This window comes from Sesamum indicum, linkage group LG1 (assembly GCF_026168435.1).
Source record: "Sesamum indicum cultivar Baizhima isolate 11 linkage group LG1, ASM2616843v1, whole genome shotgun sequence".
In the NCBI taxonomy this organism is placed as follows: Eukaryota; Viridiplantae; Streptophyta; class Magnoliopsida; order Lamiales; family Pedaliaceae; genus Sesamum; species Sesamum indicum.
In genome coordinates, this window is record NC_142657.1 from 21,619,327 (window position 1) to 21,634,368 (window position 15,042).

The 15,042-nt window shown below is 35.7% G+C and overlaps 3 protein-coding genes across 3 annotated transcripts; 1 reads left to right on the forward strand and 2 right to left on the reverse strand.

The window, feature by feature from the left end:
* Positions 1-2,510: 2,510 nt before the first annotated feature.
* LOC105170631 (uncharacterized) lies at positions 2,511-4,567 on the reverse strand. The gene has a single exon (XM_020695175.2). The coding sequence runs from the start codon at positions 4,427-4,429 to the stop codon at positions 2,678-2,680; it is 1,752 nt and encodes a 583-aa protein (XP_020550834.2). The 5' UTR covers positions 4,430-4,567; the 3' UTR covers positions 2,511-2,677.
* Positions 4,568-5,126: 559 nt separating this feature from the next.
* LOC105170637 (actin-related protein 2/3 complex subunit 5A) lies at positions 5,127-8,354 on the forward strand. The gene is made up of 4 exons (XM_011091490.3): positions 5,127-5,357; positions 5,506-5,578; positions 5,658-5,758; positions 8,012-8,354. Exons 1-4 carry the CDS (start codon positions 5,269-5,271, stop codon positions 8,145-8,147), a joined length of 399 nt encoding a protein of 132 aa, XP_011089792.1. The 5' UTR covers positions 5,127-5,268; the 3' UTR covers positions 8,148-8,354.
* A 1,570-nt stretch (positions 8,355-9,924) lies between these two features.
* LOC105170646 (homeobox-leucine zipper protein HAT4) lies at positions 9,925-12,406 on the reverse strand. The gene is made up of 4 exons (XM_011091502.3): positions 11,988-12,406; positions 11,435-11,721; positions 11,241-11,320; positions 9,925-10,597 (listed from the first exon to the last, which is right to left on the reverse strand). Exons 1-4 carry the CDS (start codon positions 12,184-12,186, stop codon positions 10,249-10,251), a joined length of 915 nt encoding a protein of 304 aa, XP_011089804.1. The 5' UTR covers positions 12,187-12,406; the 3' UTR covers positions 9,925-10,248.
* Positions 12,407-15,042: the final 2,636 nt, after the last annotated feature.

The window sequence follows — 15,042 nt, forward strand, 5'->3', positions numbered from 1 at the left end:
TCGCTCCGAGAGTGCACCAAACCCGGACCCATATTGGAAAAATATTACTCACAAACGCTCCGACTTCTTCTTTTCTTAAACGGTCAATTAGTATCGTGTTCTCTTCCGACCGTTACTTTGTTCTTGCAACGTTAAAAGAATTATTATTAGTATATTTATTTGAGTAAGGGAGGCGGGGGGGCATGTGGTCTTCATCTTACGGGAGGGGACTCCCTTTTGACCGTTACTTTCTCTTGAAAAAGAGCAGCCGTTTGTTTTACGTGACACGGCCGTTTCCTTCTCACCGGCGGCATCCTGGCACATTTTATATATATAATTTCTTAAAATTACATTCAATTAAATACATATAAAATAATATATGTGTATATAATAAAAATGAACCAGCAAAAAAAAAATATAAATAGATAGTTATTTAAATCATGATGAGTCTGGAAATCAATAATAATTATTTAATTTAAAAAATTAACATACTAATAAATTGAAGACACTAATCGAATGTTCTTCAATTATATACAATATAGATATATTATCTACCGTCGTGGCATGGCATCATTATGTGTATATAAATATATAAATTTTTTACTTTTTAAATTATATTATAAATAAGAATAAAATATATAGATCGATACATCGCATTTTAAAAATAACAAAATAAATAAATTTAAAGGTATCATTGACACAATAAAAAATAATAATATAATGCTGTCACAAAGTACTATTTATAAGTGAGAATTCTATATTTTTTTTTATATTAGTACAGATTATTATTATTATTGGTCTAAATAAATATAACAAAGGGCGTATTTTGTGGATAAGAAAAAACAACTATAATACAGACATCATATAGTTATTGAAGTTGTTTAGTTGAGTACAGTATTATTTTTTGTAGTTTGATATATTATATGTTATTTCATTTCATGACAGTGACGTAACAAGTTTTTCAAATAAGACTAATTTAGTTGGTTCATTTTAAAGCACACAAACTTAGTTATTTATATTTGACTAACAGCTTATGGACCCATACAACATAGTTAAAAAAGAAAAAAAATATATAAAAATAATATTATTATTTTCGATGAATTGATGATGCAAAATGACTTCAAATAAAATATAAAGTAAGAATTTATTCATAATTAATGATAATGTATAAAGAAAAAGAAAAAGTAAAGATAATTTTTTAAGAAAAATATATATATAAGAGTGGTTGAAAATCTGCAATTTAGTTTGAGGGGTCAAGATTTCAATTTAAATCCCTCTAATTTAATTTGTAGGAAGAAAATGACATATAAATTAATCCATATTTTTACAATAAAAATTAGTTACTATAGTAGACCCTCCGGTTTAATTAATAATATAAAGATATAGATATATGATATAATAATTATATTTGGTATGGAAATGAGTATGAGGTTATAAGTACAGTAAGGTAAAATAATAATAATAATTTAATGAGGTTCTAAAGTTGTGGTGAAACCCATCACTAACCATTAATCTTGTAACATCATGCCCAACATTATATTCTTATATTTGGATTTGTATTGTGAGTGTTTTGTTTTGTATTTTTAAGATAGAGAGAAAAAAATATAGATAAGTGTGTGTTGAAAATAGATAGTATGTTTTGATTTGTATTTGAGATAATTTAAAATATTTTGAAATAAATGGTGTAGGTTTGATGTTGGGATTTGGGAGACAAAAATCACTGTTTATGGTCAAATAATGTCTCTTTTATATTATATATATGTATATATATTATACATAGAAAGTTGAAAAATAAAAAAACACACAAATAAGGTGTAAAAATATAAAAACAAACATTGAATGTATTTTATCTCATCTTGAAAAATATAAAAATATGAATCCAAACATTGCCTATGTGTGTGTGTGTGAAAAGTAGAAAAAAGGTATGGGTAATTAATTTAGTGGGTTGGGAGAGCATGATTTAGAAGTAATTGAGAATGTTATGATGATGGCTCTTTCTAACCTTGTTTGGATTGGCCCCATTTTTACCCTCTACACATCACTCTATAAACAAGTACCACTTCAAAGCATCATCATAGATATAGGGTCACAAGTTCCTATCCTCCCAACTCCTCCTCATTTCTTTCACATTTTCAATGATTTAAGGGTGTGAAAGATTTGAATTTTATGAAAGAATTTGAAAAAATGATTTTAAATAACTCAATTTAAAAAAAAATGAAATTCATTAAAATATAGTTTAGAATTAAAAAAGTTATCGATGATACACCTAACTTGTGACCACACTCTTAAAATATACTAATAAGACGACAAGTATATTACACTTGTCGTATAATTATTTAATAAGCATAGTTACTTGTGGTTAGCAGAATGAACAAACTACCCAATTAGAGAGGACTCTGTAGTACTCTTTCTTGAAAATGGTCTGAAAGGGTTGGTTGTCTGAGATCAGACCGGATTAGACAAGTACCCCAAAATTTGTATAGTCCAACTAATTGGGAGAAAGAAGAACTTCAAAGTTCAAACACATTGCATACAATGATAAAAACGAAGATAGACAATCTTCATCTGATCATAAAACTAATTAAGTTGAATACAAAATTTACAGGGAGAATGAATTAATAAATACCAACAACTGCTGATAAAAAATCAGCTTTCAGCTAATAAGTATGGACTTTCAAGTTAACTTGACTAGTTGCAGCTACCAGCCGTTGTATCCTTCCGCCAATGAAATCTTCTGAAGCCTTATTTGCTCTCTGAACTTGGCTATGAACTCGCCAGCTTTTCTGTCGACTTCACTCCCTTCAAGTTCTGCATCATTCTCAACGTTTGATCTAGCATCATCTTCGTCTGAACTCTTGTCGAGCTCACTCTCTGCGTCTCCTTCAGATTCTGTAATATTTCGGTCATTAAGATCTTCATTTTCTTCGTGTTTGAACTCAGAGGCAGTTGGCTTTGGCTTTGGCATGGGGAAAATACTATTGAATTCCTCATTTTGATGGTTTATGGGAGGATTTTCATGTTCTTCTCCCCTCATCAAAGACTCTACTTCAACTTTGTTATGGAACGCCCCAAGTCCGACTTTGCCATCAATTTGATTTGACAAATGCTCCTTCTCATCCCCAATGTATCGACTTGGTTTGATTGTTCTAACTGACTTAGCCCGTGATAGAACCTTTGCAAGGGTTGAAGATTTGATACCTGAGTCTAAAGATTCAACAGCTCGTTTCCCTTTTCCCACTTTATCCTCTTCTCCACTATCACCAGAGTTCTTCATATTGTACTCTGAATCTCCAAGGCCATTCGTCTCTGAGGAAGCACCACCATTAAATGGCCGAGTCTCCACACCACTGATCAGTGCTGCTTCAGAATTTAGGGGGGCTATTTTCGGACGTGAAACGAACACCTTTTTACCCACGACATCTTCCACTTTTGAGCTTGTCAATTCAGGAGAACTGGAAAACTTTGAACCCCTGGACGACCTAAACTTGAGATGCTCAAACTCAAATTGCCCAACAGAGCGAGGCCTGCAATGTGCAGGTGGCTTGCGATTACTCCTTTCTTCACTGTTCTCCATCCTCCCAGATCTCGACCGCCAGGGAATGGACGATGATCCAGCAGCTTCCTCAAACTTCTTCTCCAAGTTCATCGGCACCATGCCTCGGATTTTCAGAACTTTAACATCATTATTGTCCCTTTCCTCAATCTTAGGACTCGATTCACGTCGATGTTTCAGTTCATGTTTATCATTATCCATAACCCTTGATCTCAAACTCCTAACAGGCAAATTCAAGGGCTTAAAATCAGAGCTTCCACCAAGAAAATATTTACCATCAGAAACAACCACCAAAGGTTCACCTTTCAAGTACTGAGAACACCAAGCCTGATTCACATTCTTCCCACTAACCTCACTAACATTTTCACTCCCATCGTTCGAGACGAAAGATCTAACCCTCCTATATCCATGAACTACACATCTATCGTTACCTAAAAACTGGTCATCTCTACTCTGCAAGCATTGACAATCACCATAACTCTGCATCACATCTTGCTCAGGCCCACAAATATTTTCAAACCCATCTTCAAAAATGGAAGATAAATGCGAAATTCCAGATAAATACGCATGAGAATCATCGGTTCTTGGATGTACAACTGTTTCAGGGCCCGTTTGGGCAGTTTTTCTGCTAAACAAGCCATAAGAAACAGCAATCCCAATGAAGAGAAGGTGAAAGATTTCCCAGAAATCAGTGAAAATGCTTTGGCTGATGAAGACCGGTGCTTGTGAAGGGAACATGGGAATGAAGAGGAGAAGAACAAGAACGATAAGGGTTTTGCAGAGGGAGTTCGAGTGGGACTTACTTGGAATTTGGTGGGCATTCGAGGTTGATTCTGGAACACGATAATGGGGTTTCTTGGAGAGCCCTGATGCTGCCGCAGCTGCTGTGGATGCCATTGTTGAATGAAGAATGGGTGAAGGCGAAGCAAGGGAGACTTAGTAGCAAAGGTAAAGAAAGAAAGAAACAAGTGCTTGTGTGTGTGTGAGAGAGAGAGAGAGAGAGAGAGAGGGAGTGGGAGATGGTGGAGAAGCAAATTTCAAAAAGGTGTAATAATTTTGACCGTTTGTCCCCATTTACGGAATTGCCCCCCCCCCCCCCCCCCCCCCCTCAATGATTTGAGTTTGATTTTGGGGCCATTTGTAGCATATGTGGGTTTTGGTTTCTTTTTCTTTTGAGTTACAAATATTCAATAAGTTTCTCAGACATGTGATTTTAGCATGAATATTACTCTCAAATTTATGATAAGTTTGGACGATAATTATAAATAATAACCAAAAATGCATACTCATTGTTGGAATAAATGCAATTTCATTCTATAAGTCATATCCAAGTGAAAATAAATGCAATTTAGGATGGAAGGAAATGGTGTTGCAAAGTCCCTAAAGAAATAAGGGTCAATTATGTCTTTTAAAAGATTGCTTATTGAGGGAAACTGAAATTACAATAATCATTAATACCAATTTATGAAATAAAGGTGGCAATATAATATATATACATAGGAATAAATTACAATAATTTTTCTAAAATTTATTATAATTATACATATTTATTTGAAAAATTAGTAATATCTCTATATATATTATATTTGAGTATCCTACTGACCTAACTGGACTGCTAAAGAGGGCAAAATGTTTTAATTTGCCCTAAATCAAGAACCCTGTTCACATTGTGGTAGTCACACACTGAATCCAATCCCTAAAGGAACGATTACCTGAAGAAATCTTCCCACACAAACATGGCAGAATTTGAGGAAGCAGACAATGCAGAAGCCATAATCACCAGAATCGAACACAAGTCTCGCAAGATCGAAAGCTTACTCAAACAGTACGATAATCTACACAACTCCCCAGGAAAAATGAGGGGAAAAAAGCTGTTATTTTCAAGGCCCACATACTATTTTCATATTTTCTGCTGATGTATGAGAGAAAACTGGATTCGTGTTCTTGATCTTGACTGATGGTTTGGATTTCAGGTACAAACCAGTGGAAGCTCTGAAGACAGCTCTTGAAGGGTCCCCTCCCAATACCAAAGATGAGCGCTGTAAGGTCAGCTTCTTGAATTTAAATTGAATTTAACTTGGGTTAAAGGGGTCTTGATTTTTCCTTTGTTGCTTTTGTTTTGAAGTCCGCGAACTGGATTGTGGTACATAGGGCGATAATGGCGATTAAAGATGTAGATAGTTTGTTCTCATCTCTTGATCCCGAGTACTACGACGTTCTCATGAAGTAAGTCAAATGCCCATTACTCCACTTTCTCATTCTTTTCTTTTGGGGCTTTTAGTTTGTAAAACAATTTGCAATTGCTAATTTTCTTGTTGCGTTTTCCTAGTCCGGTTTTGAGTAAGTTTTGCATTTATCCCTACCCTTATGTGGAAGGATCCAATTTCTTGATTGTATTTAAAATGATATATATATATATATATATATATATATATTGTATTGGTAAAGGTTTCCTGCATATAATGTAACTAGTCATTCCCCAGGAGTATTTTTTCCCAAGGATTTGTCAGGTGTTTGGCTCATGCAGAAGCAGAATTGAACTCTGTCTTTGTAAAATAACAATAAAGGATGTGTATTCTGCTGTAGAAGGTTTCTGGGGGCTCCTAACTATGGTAATCTAGCTCCTGTGGTATTTGGAAATTGTCTCGCACCATAAAATGTTCTACAGTAATCAAGTTGCATTCTTTACCTCCAAAAAGAGTTTCCTTTCTTCTGATTACCTGTGTAATTGGGAGGTAATTAAGTAAATATTTATTAAAAGACTATATAAAGGATTCATTCTAATTTGTTATCAGAAAGTCGTTTAACAGCAAGCATCATAATGGGACTGATTTGAGCCTTAAGTGTGTGTTGGAGTGACTGATTGCAGTGTGCTTTTGGCTACTTTATCATTTTCCAAGACCTTGAGTGATTCAGCTTGCAACTTATATCTAGGGAAGTAGTTTATTCTTAGCTGATTCCATTTGCAGATCAGATCTTGTGATAAAGCTTAATATAGCATGTGTTTGAGGTCTTAAATGAATAATTAAAAATAATTAATTATTAAGATCTCATTCGCAGTCAGTTGGAGGTTAATTTTCCATTGAATCTCTGCACAAACATGCTGTGCAATCTAGTAATTAATGTTTAAGCTGAGGTTTAAATTAGGACTGATGAGAGTATCATTGGTTTCAACAATTCTGTATGTTTATGATGAATGCAACAACTTCCAGGGAAATTGCAGATAAAGTTGGTCCTTAAAATTACCTAGTGTTTTGTAGGTCATTGGAGATGTCTCTTGAACTGATAATTTTAGGAAAGCTAACCGCTTCCTATGCATAAGTGTCTTTCCTGCAGTACAATTGAGCCGGGACAAAAGTGTCTAAATCAATGATAGTGATGGCAGAACAATAATAATTGAGCTTGAGTGAGACTTATATATTCAAGATATACCTTTACTTGGCATGTCTCTTGCATATGCTTGTATGAGAGGCTTTGCTAGTGAACTCAGGGCAGTTGACAAGTTGAATGGGTTTTGCCTATATTATTGATTTACAGAAGTTGCATAACAAGGCATATGGACATATTACTTGATATCTCCCAGCTCCTCCGCTAATTCTTGAAGACATTGAATTTTGTATAACCTGACTTTGTATCTTTTTATGTCTCGTCTTTAACATTAAACGAGTAATATGCTCCATATCTATCATAAACTAGGCCTCTCACCGTGACTGTAACGATGCAGACATCTACTTCTTGATGGACTTTATACATGCATAATGGACGGCATATAACATCTAACAGTTGATCCTTTCAAGATCTACTGACTTTGTATTTTGCTTTTGCATCTCATTCATTGAAGAGATAACATCTTCACTTAACCTTTTATTCAGGTTCTTTAGCATGAGTGACTTTTCAGGCTTTTGGCATTGATGCTCTGAACGTTTTGTTATAGGGATATCAGGGGTCAATAGATCTCTGAGGCCCTGATAATCTTTCAAGTGGTTGAGGATTCCTATCTGGCCACGGGAAATGGCATTAGAGAAACAGATCTACCTTAGGTTCTCGAGCCCAAAGCCAGATGTCAACTACTTATGTATGATCAGATATGATGCATAGACTAAGCATAATACACATTTAAATTTTAATCTTCACACATCATCAACTGGGTATATGGATGTTTAAAAACTAGTTTCATTTCTCATTTATAAGTTTCTTATATAACGTAAAAGCTTCAATTCAGCCCCAATTCTTGTAAGGCATTGTTGTAGAGGACCTAGGCCTCTGAAGACAAAAGTATAGTGATCCGAACTAGATGTTGGAATACTAGTTTTCGTTATGGACATCAACAATCAATGTAGCTAGCCGTCTTCACTAGCCTTTTATAAATCGTAACATGGTGAATCTTCTCACTAGTTTTTCCCCTAATTGTTGAGGCTTATATATGTATTCACATTTCATTTGTCTGATTATGACTAAAACCTTCTACATTGTTGACAGGTACTTATATAGAGGTTTATCTACTGGAGATCGTCCCACCTGTGATCAATGCTTACGAATTCATGAAAAGCTGACAGAGAAAGCCGGATTAGGGTGCATACTACGATCTCTGGCAGACAAAGTTAACACCGTCTAGTTATCCTTTCTTTTCCTTTATATTATCCCCACATTTGTTCTACCACAAATCATAAAAGAGGCCAAACTCTGTTAGCCCCTTGAAAAGGTGGTCTCTTTGTGGGTATAGAATATCTCTGCATATTTGTACAGGATTTCAAATCATATGAAGATTTGCCATGGAGTTTACAACCTTGTAATAATTATTGAGTGCATGTTGGTCCTTGTACTTCGTTGCAATCACCAATTGTAAGGATAATTACACAAGCATTCCATGAGTTAGGACATAACATAACACGTTCCGTTTTTGAACAACTACACTTGGCCAATGTCGTCATGTTTACATCTAATAGTTATAAATTTTTAAAGAGAAATATAAATACTATATAACCAAACTTCAGGGATTCTCAGTGTAAATATTCATCATTTTTCGGTTATATCTATGACATGTGTATTTTTTCAATTAGCCTAACCAAAAAGAAGGGTGGCTTGTTGAGACTATCTGTGAGGGCAAATTGGGCAAGAAAGGTAATTTGGGTGTGCTTACTTTTTTTTCTTTTTTCAGAGTGAGAAACATAAGATGAATTTGCAATTTGTTGAATTTTGGGTGAGCAGCTTTTGGGGTACACAACTTCTGCTTAAACTTATTTGGTACTTGAAATTATAAGATGATTGAGACAAGTGGAAAAGGTGAGAGGCTGAAAGCTTTTACTTTTTCCTGGGAGGAGACGAGACTCTTCAACTGCCACAATAATGATTACCAAATTTGCATCCACATCCTCCTCGATTTTTTTACTTTTCACTTCACCCCCAAAAGTATTGGGAAATTTGATTGAAGACATTTTGATTTTTGAATCAAAATCACGCGAAAATCGTGTCTATGTAAGAAAAAATAATATCATTCTCATCAACAAAACGATCCCATATGAAACTTTCTTACTTAGTTTTTTTTTTCTTTGTTTCCCGTAACTCTAGCAAATAGAGCACATTATAAATTTTCAAACATTTGGGTGATTTCAACAAAAAATTATAATCAAGGGGAGGTAAATGCAATTTCCCCAAAGTGATTTTATAGGGAACAGCAGCAGATAACACAAGATAAATATTTGTTCAGACATATCTGCATTTACCAGTTGCTCTGCACTTCCGACCAGAAGAGCAATCAACCAATCCCCACAGAAATTAGTCCCCCAAAGTCAAAACCCTACATACATACATTTATTACTATGATGATGATTACCTTTTTAGCCTAATACTATAATTTTAATCTATGACCTTAAAATATACAGGTATTTTGGCTACATTTATTTATAAAATTTTATAACTTCACGTCTTGAACTTGTAAGATGTCAAATTATATTTTAAAATTAAATTATTCAAGTGTCTAAATAAAATATAAAATTATGTACGTACTTATATTATTAATTTACACGAAGCCCATTATAATAAGATTTGTTTAAAAAAAAATTATCAAACACTTGGCCACGTCTTAAAAAAATTACTGTTTCGATCGTTGTGGTGCCTAGCATGCAATAACTATTAGTACATTCATCTACGGATCGATGAACAAAATATTCATTCTACAGTGAATCTGATGCGCTTAATTGATGCTGCACCCAATCCGTCCAAAAAATTCACATGAAGGACCTCAAAAAGCTTAAAAGAACAGAACAGTTTGTGGGCGCCATAGCAATCATTTTCCACACCATTCACCTAACTAGAAATTGGAAGGGAATCTAATCAGTCTGCATCCCAAAAGCATGTTCATGATCAGACAATCAGGTAATAATCGACCCATCTTGTTCATAAAACCACTATTCAATTTTCTCAAGTTATCAATAGGTTATGTAGATGCTAATGTCCTTCCGACAATGCTGTCTCTATGTCCAGTCAAACCTTCGGCTGCCATAATAATTCGTCCATAGATGAAGAGAAAAAGAAGAGAAAAGTCGGAATATACCATACTTTTTAGCTTATCTCTAAGCTATCAACACAAACTAAACCATTCCTTTACAATCTTCTCCGTTTTCACATCCCATTTTCTCATTACCGTTGACAAGAATGCGGCATCGGTCGTCCGAGAGAACAAAATTCACCTTCTTGCCTTGTTCTTGCAGAGAAAATCACGTTCTTGGGCGGTGGGCGTCGAGTGGTTGTGGTTGAGGTGGAATTATTGCAGCCCATGAGCTCATAGGCATCGCCCGTTGGTGGTGGGCCGGCTGCCTATTGATGCCAGTGGTGTTTGCCGGAATCGGTGAAGATGTGTTTGCGGATGATGAGACCGCAACACGCTCGCACTGAGGGCACATGGTGAGGGTGGTTGGAGGGCTCATGTTCATGTAAAACTGCGGGGAGAGCTTTAGCGCTCTCAGCTCCGTCACCTCCTTTTGCAAGCGTCGGTTTTCCTCCGTCAGATTCTCGCAGCAACGCCTCAGATACTCACAGTCGACTTCCGTCTGCTTCAACTTCGTCCTGCATATTTCCAAACATCAGACACATGTATCATCCTTGATGACATAGTAACAAGTTTCTTGCATCAAACGTGCAAAATTATTTCAACCCCATCAGCCGACTAATGTTTAACCATCTGCAAGCCCGACCAATCTTTCAAGATTAAGCCATCATGTTCAAAGGAATTTCACATCGACATGGTACTTGGACATTATCATTAACACACAAACTTCTTAAAAGAACCAACTGAGCTAACATGTGTCTGACTAAGTAGCACATTATGCCTACGACAACCTTAATACGAGATGAAAAGAAGAAGATTCGAAGTGGATTTTATGCACGCACTGGTGTACACGTGAACCAAAATACACGAGAATAAAGAAACACTAGTTTGCAAAAGGCTAGATTATTAGGCCCTCTTTCATGAACATTCAACCACCGTTTGATCACGTTCTAATACACGGGGTCCATATGAACTACGAAGCAATCTCACATAATCCAAAGGTTGTAAATGGATCCGACCGATGATGGGACGGGACTTCCTACGAATTCAATTGACATTATTCATATTTCGAAAATTTATTAAGATTTAATGCAAAGAAGACCAAACTAAACAATTTTCTTATGACCAAAGTACCCTTGGAAATATAGAGAAATAACTGACCTTGCCCTTCTGTTCTGAAACCACACCTCCACCTGTCTGGGCCTCAGATTTAGCTGTTTCGCCAACGCCATTTTTTGCTTCTGCAGGACAAACAAACCCACCAAGAAATTTCAGTCACCGTTAGCCCACAAGTGGTTTTACGAAAACGCCCTTAAACCCCCCCCCCCACCGTATATTTGGGAAATGCCACTCACCGGATTCAGAGTATTGTGCTCCTTGAAAGTCTCCTCCAGCACCGCCGCCTGTTCCTTGGACAGGCGGAGCTTCTTCCTCCCCGACGCGTCGCCGCCATCGTCCTCCATCTCCAGAGAACTGGAGGCCCTCTCGCCGTCGTTTTCCTCCCTCTCACTTCTCTTACCGCTCAAGCTCGAAACCGTGCTGTTCGGAGATGAAACCATCACTTCCTCGTCACAGTCTATCACGGTTATCGCTCGATTCACATCAATCCCTCGAAAGATCGACCTCGCCTCCGCATTATGATCTGAAATTTGAACACCAACCACCTTAAAAATTGAAGATTGAAAGCTTAATCTAACTGCAAGAAAAAAAAAGAGAAAAAAGAAAGAAACACAAACATGCAAGCTCCACTTTTTTCACAAGAACATTAACTTAGATGAAAATCAATTATACGTGTTTTTCCGTTTTCCTCTCTTCAGAGATTGTTGAAAAAGCCCATCAAGAAATTGCTGGCACCATTAGTGGGAAACTAAAGCATGCATGGATCTTGAGAGAAAAACAGAAACTTACCAGCAGATGACTGAAATGCGTCAGAGGTTGAAGATTTATGGTGTTGCATAAAAGGCAAAGGAGACCTGAAAAGATTCAAGGGGAAAGGAGCGGCCGCAGCTGGTGGCGGTGGAGGTGGGTGCGGCGGAGGATTATGTTTCTGACTCTCCGGACATCTCAAGCTCAAACTCAACCCTAGTCCATCATCCTTTTCAGCCATCTTTCTTCACTTTCTTCCCACTTTCACTCTCTCTCTCTAAAAAGGAAAGCAGACCAGCTTTTGTAACTCTCTCAGTGTGGAGTTATATAGAGAGGTTTGAACCACGAAAGGAGAGAACCACCAGGGGGTGGGGTGGGAGGGGGGGGGGGGGACAGAATGAGGAGAAATGGGGTGGTCTTTTTCTTTGGCAGAGGAGTTACAGCTTTTTCTTAGGCCTATTGGAAGAAAGAGAATAGGTGAGGACCTACATGTGTGTATATATAAGTGTAAGTATAGATGTGGGGGGGGGGGGTGATATATAGATACAATGCAGATGTTCAATGATGACTTGTGTCAGAGGTAGCTATTGGCTCAATCATAATGATGGGATTTGGCTTTGGGGGACGAGGACCCGGGTGAGTAACTCTTGTTGCATGGAATTTCACTAACCATAGTTTAAATTTCCTACTCTGGTTCCCCCCCTTTTTTCCCAATTATCAAAACCACTACTCCAATATTTTTCCATTATTTCTTTTTAATAATAATAATTCTATATATGTCCTATTCAAGGTTTTTTTTTCTTTTCTGTTCAATTGGGACTATATATATTATTTGGTTATTCCTTACATGATTATTATGCTAACAAATATTTTAACTAATACTACGTAAATTGATTAAGTACTAAATAAAGCATTTCATTAATTTTTTATAATTCATAATTCTTTATATGGCGGTAAAACTAACCTTTCATTTTAGCTCAAATATTTTATGTTATGGATTTCATATTTGTATTACGGGATATTGATGCACGATTTATATTACCTAAAAAATCTGCAATTTTAATAATTAATTTTTTAGAAGCTTTTTCTATGTAAGTTCTTGTATTTCATATTAGTACAAAATAAATAAAAAAACCACTGAACTATAAATTATATAAAAGCGTAAGTGAACTTTCACAATATTTTATAACAGCAGAAAAGGGCAAAAAAGAAAACAAAAACTCAAATTTCAAATAAAGAATGGAGTTTTATTAAGTTTTGAACCAAACATGGCGTTAAGGGGAGAGTGAGAGTGAGTGGGGTGGGTGGTGTGGGGGGGGGGGGGGTTAAGTCAAATCCTGCTTTTTGTGTTTGTGCTTTCAAGTTCAACTGTAACTCCTCATTAAAAAGGGCGTTTTCTATCGTTGACCATTGACCCCTGGGAGGGAGAGGGGGGGGGGGGTGTGATTTTCCTCGTGAGCACCACCACACTCCTTTTTCTCCGAATCCCACTCGCTAGACGTCACGCGCAGCGATGGAATGGGCCCCCCTTCACGGAACAAGCGTGTGGTGCACGTGGATTCGGCCTTAACCATCCAACCTTGTCTTGTCATTTCTCTACACAATTAATTAATCTTAATTAGTCACCATTGATCACTGTGGTTGGAATCAATCGGCACTGGGGAGGGGAAGCCTTTATTACTTATGTATGTATTAAGGTTTGAGGTACTACTGTTATGTTACAACCGAATTTTTGTATGTTATTTAGGGAGCATATAAGTTACAATTTTAATTTTATTGTTAATTAATTAGCATACATTTATAAGGGCGTTATAAGTAAAAGATTGAAAAAAACAACATGATGTTTTTTTTTGTTATACTTATTTATTCTAAATTAATATTAATCGTTATAAAATTACTGAAAAATGGCCATTGAACGAACATCGATTCTATTAATAGGTTCAATTTGATTTATCGCAGAAGTCGTATCGATTTGGGGCAGTCATTGAGTTACTTAATAATCAATTTTTTAAGAGCAACCCGTTAAAAGAAATTTTGAGCACTTACCTTGTTAATAAAACATGACATGGCATATATAGAATTTTCTATTTCCAGCAAGGATAGATGTAATAAAAGAAGTGAGTGTGCAATTGCTATGTTGGATAATATTTTCAAAATCAAGAGTGTGCATCGAATGATGTTTTAGGTATTTGTGCAGTATTCTCATAACTTTCATCTTGATTTATTGTCTCATGATGTTTGATTAATCTTTTTGTTTTTTTTTTTAGTGAAAGTAAATTTTATTGAAGTAAAGAAAAAGTATATGCAAAGATACTTTGTTTTTAGTCTATTACGTCAAGATCAGACAATCCTCCAGATTCTATACAAAATAGGTGATTACAAACTATCCTACAGTTTATCACTCGACATGCTAATTTTAAATTGCTCAATATTCAGCTACGCATTTGTTTATGAAAAAAGAAACTATATCCGAAAACTTGTGTTTGATCCCCCCGACCAAATGTGGTAGTTCGTTGAAACTAACACCACTCTGGATGTTGCATAGCGTAAGTGCTTGCACCTCCATCGTCTACTAGCCCAAGTTAACCCCTGCGGCCACTTGCAAATATGGTTGGGAGAACTTGATGTATTTAGTAGATAGTTGAGGGACCTCTTAAGAAAAGAGCACTGGAAAAAAACTGATTGTTCTTTACACAATTCATTTCTATCTTGCTAGATCTTAATTACGCCTTGATGACTCTGCTAGGTTGGATCTTAATGTGTGTGCGATCGAATGGTAATATCCGAATTATCTCTTTAATATCATAATTCGTAGTTGTTGCGTGAATTTTGAAATTAAATAAATTTCTAATAATATCTTAAAACATAACTCGCTTTCAAGATTAAACATAACAATAACTCAAAATTTTACAAGAAACCTTGAAGTTATATTCGAAATACGATTTTCAAATATATAATCATACTTTTTTTTAATTTAAATAGTTAATTTTAAATTTAAAAGAATTTGAAATATTTCGATCCTATTGTTAAATTACAATTTAATAAATATGAATATATTTTAAAATTATTTTAACATGGAATCATTTCAAATTTGACA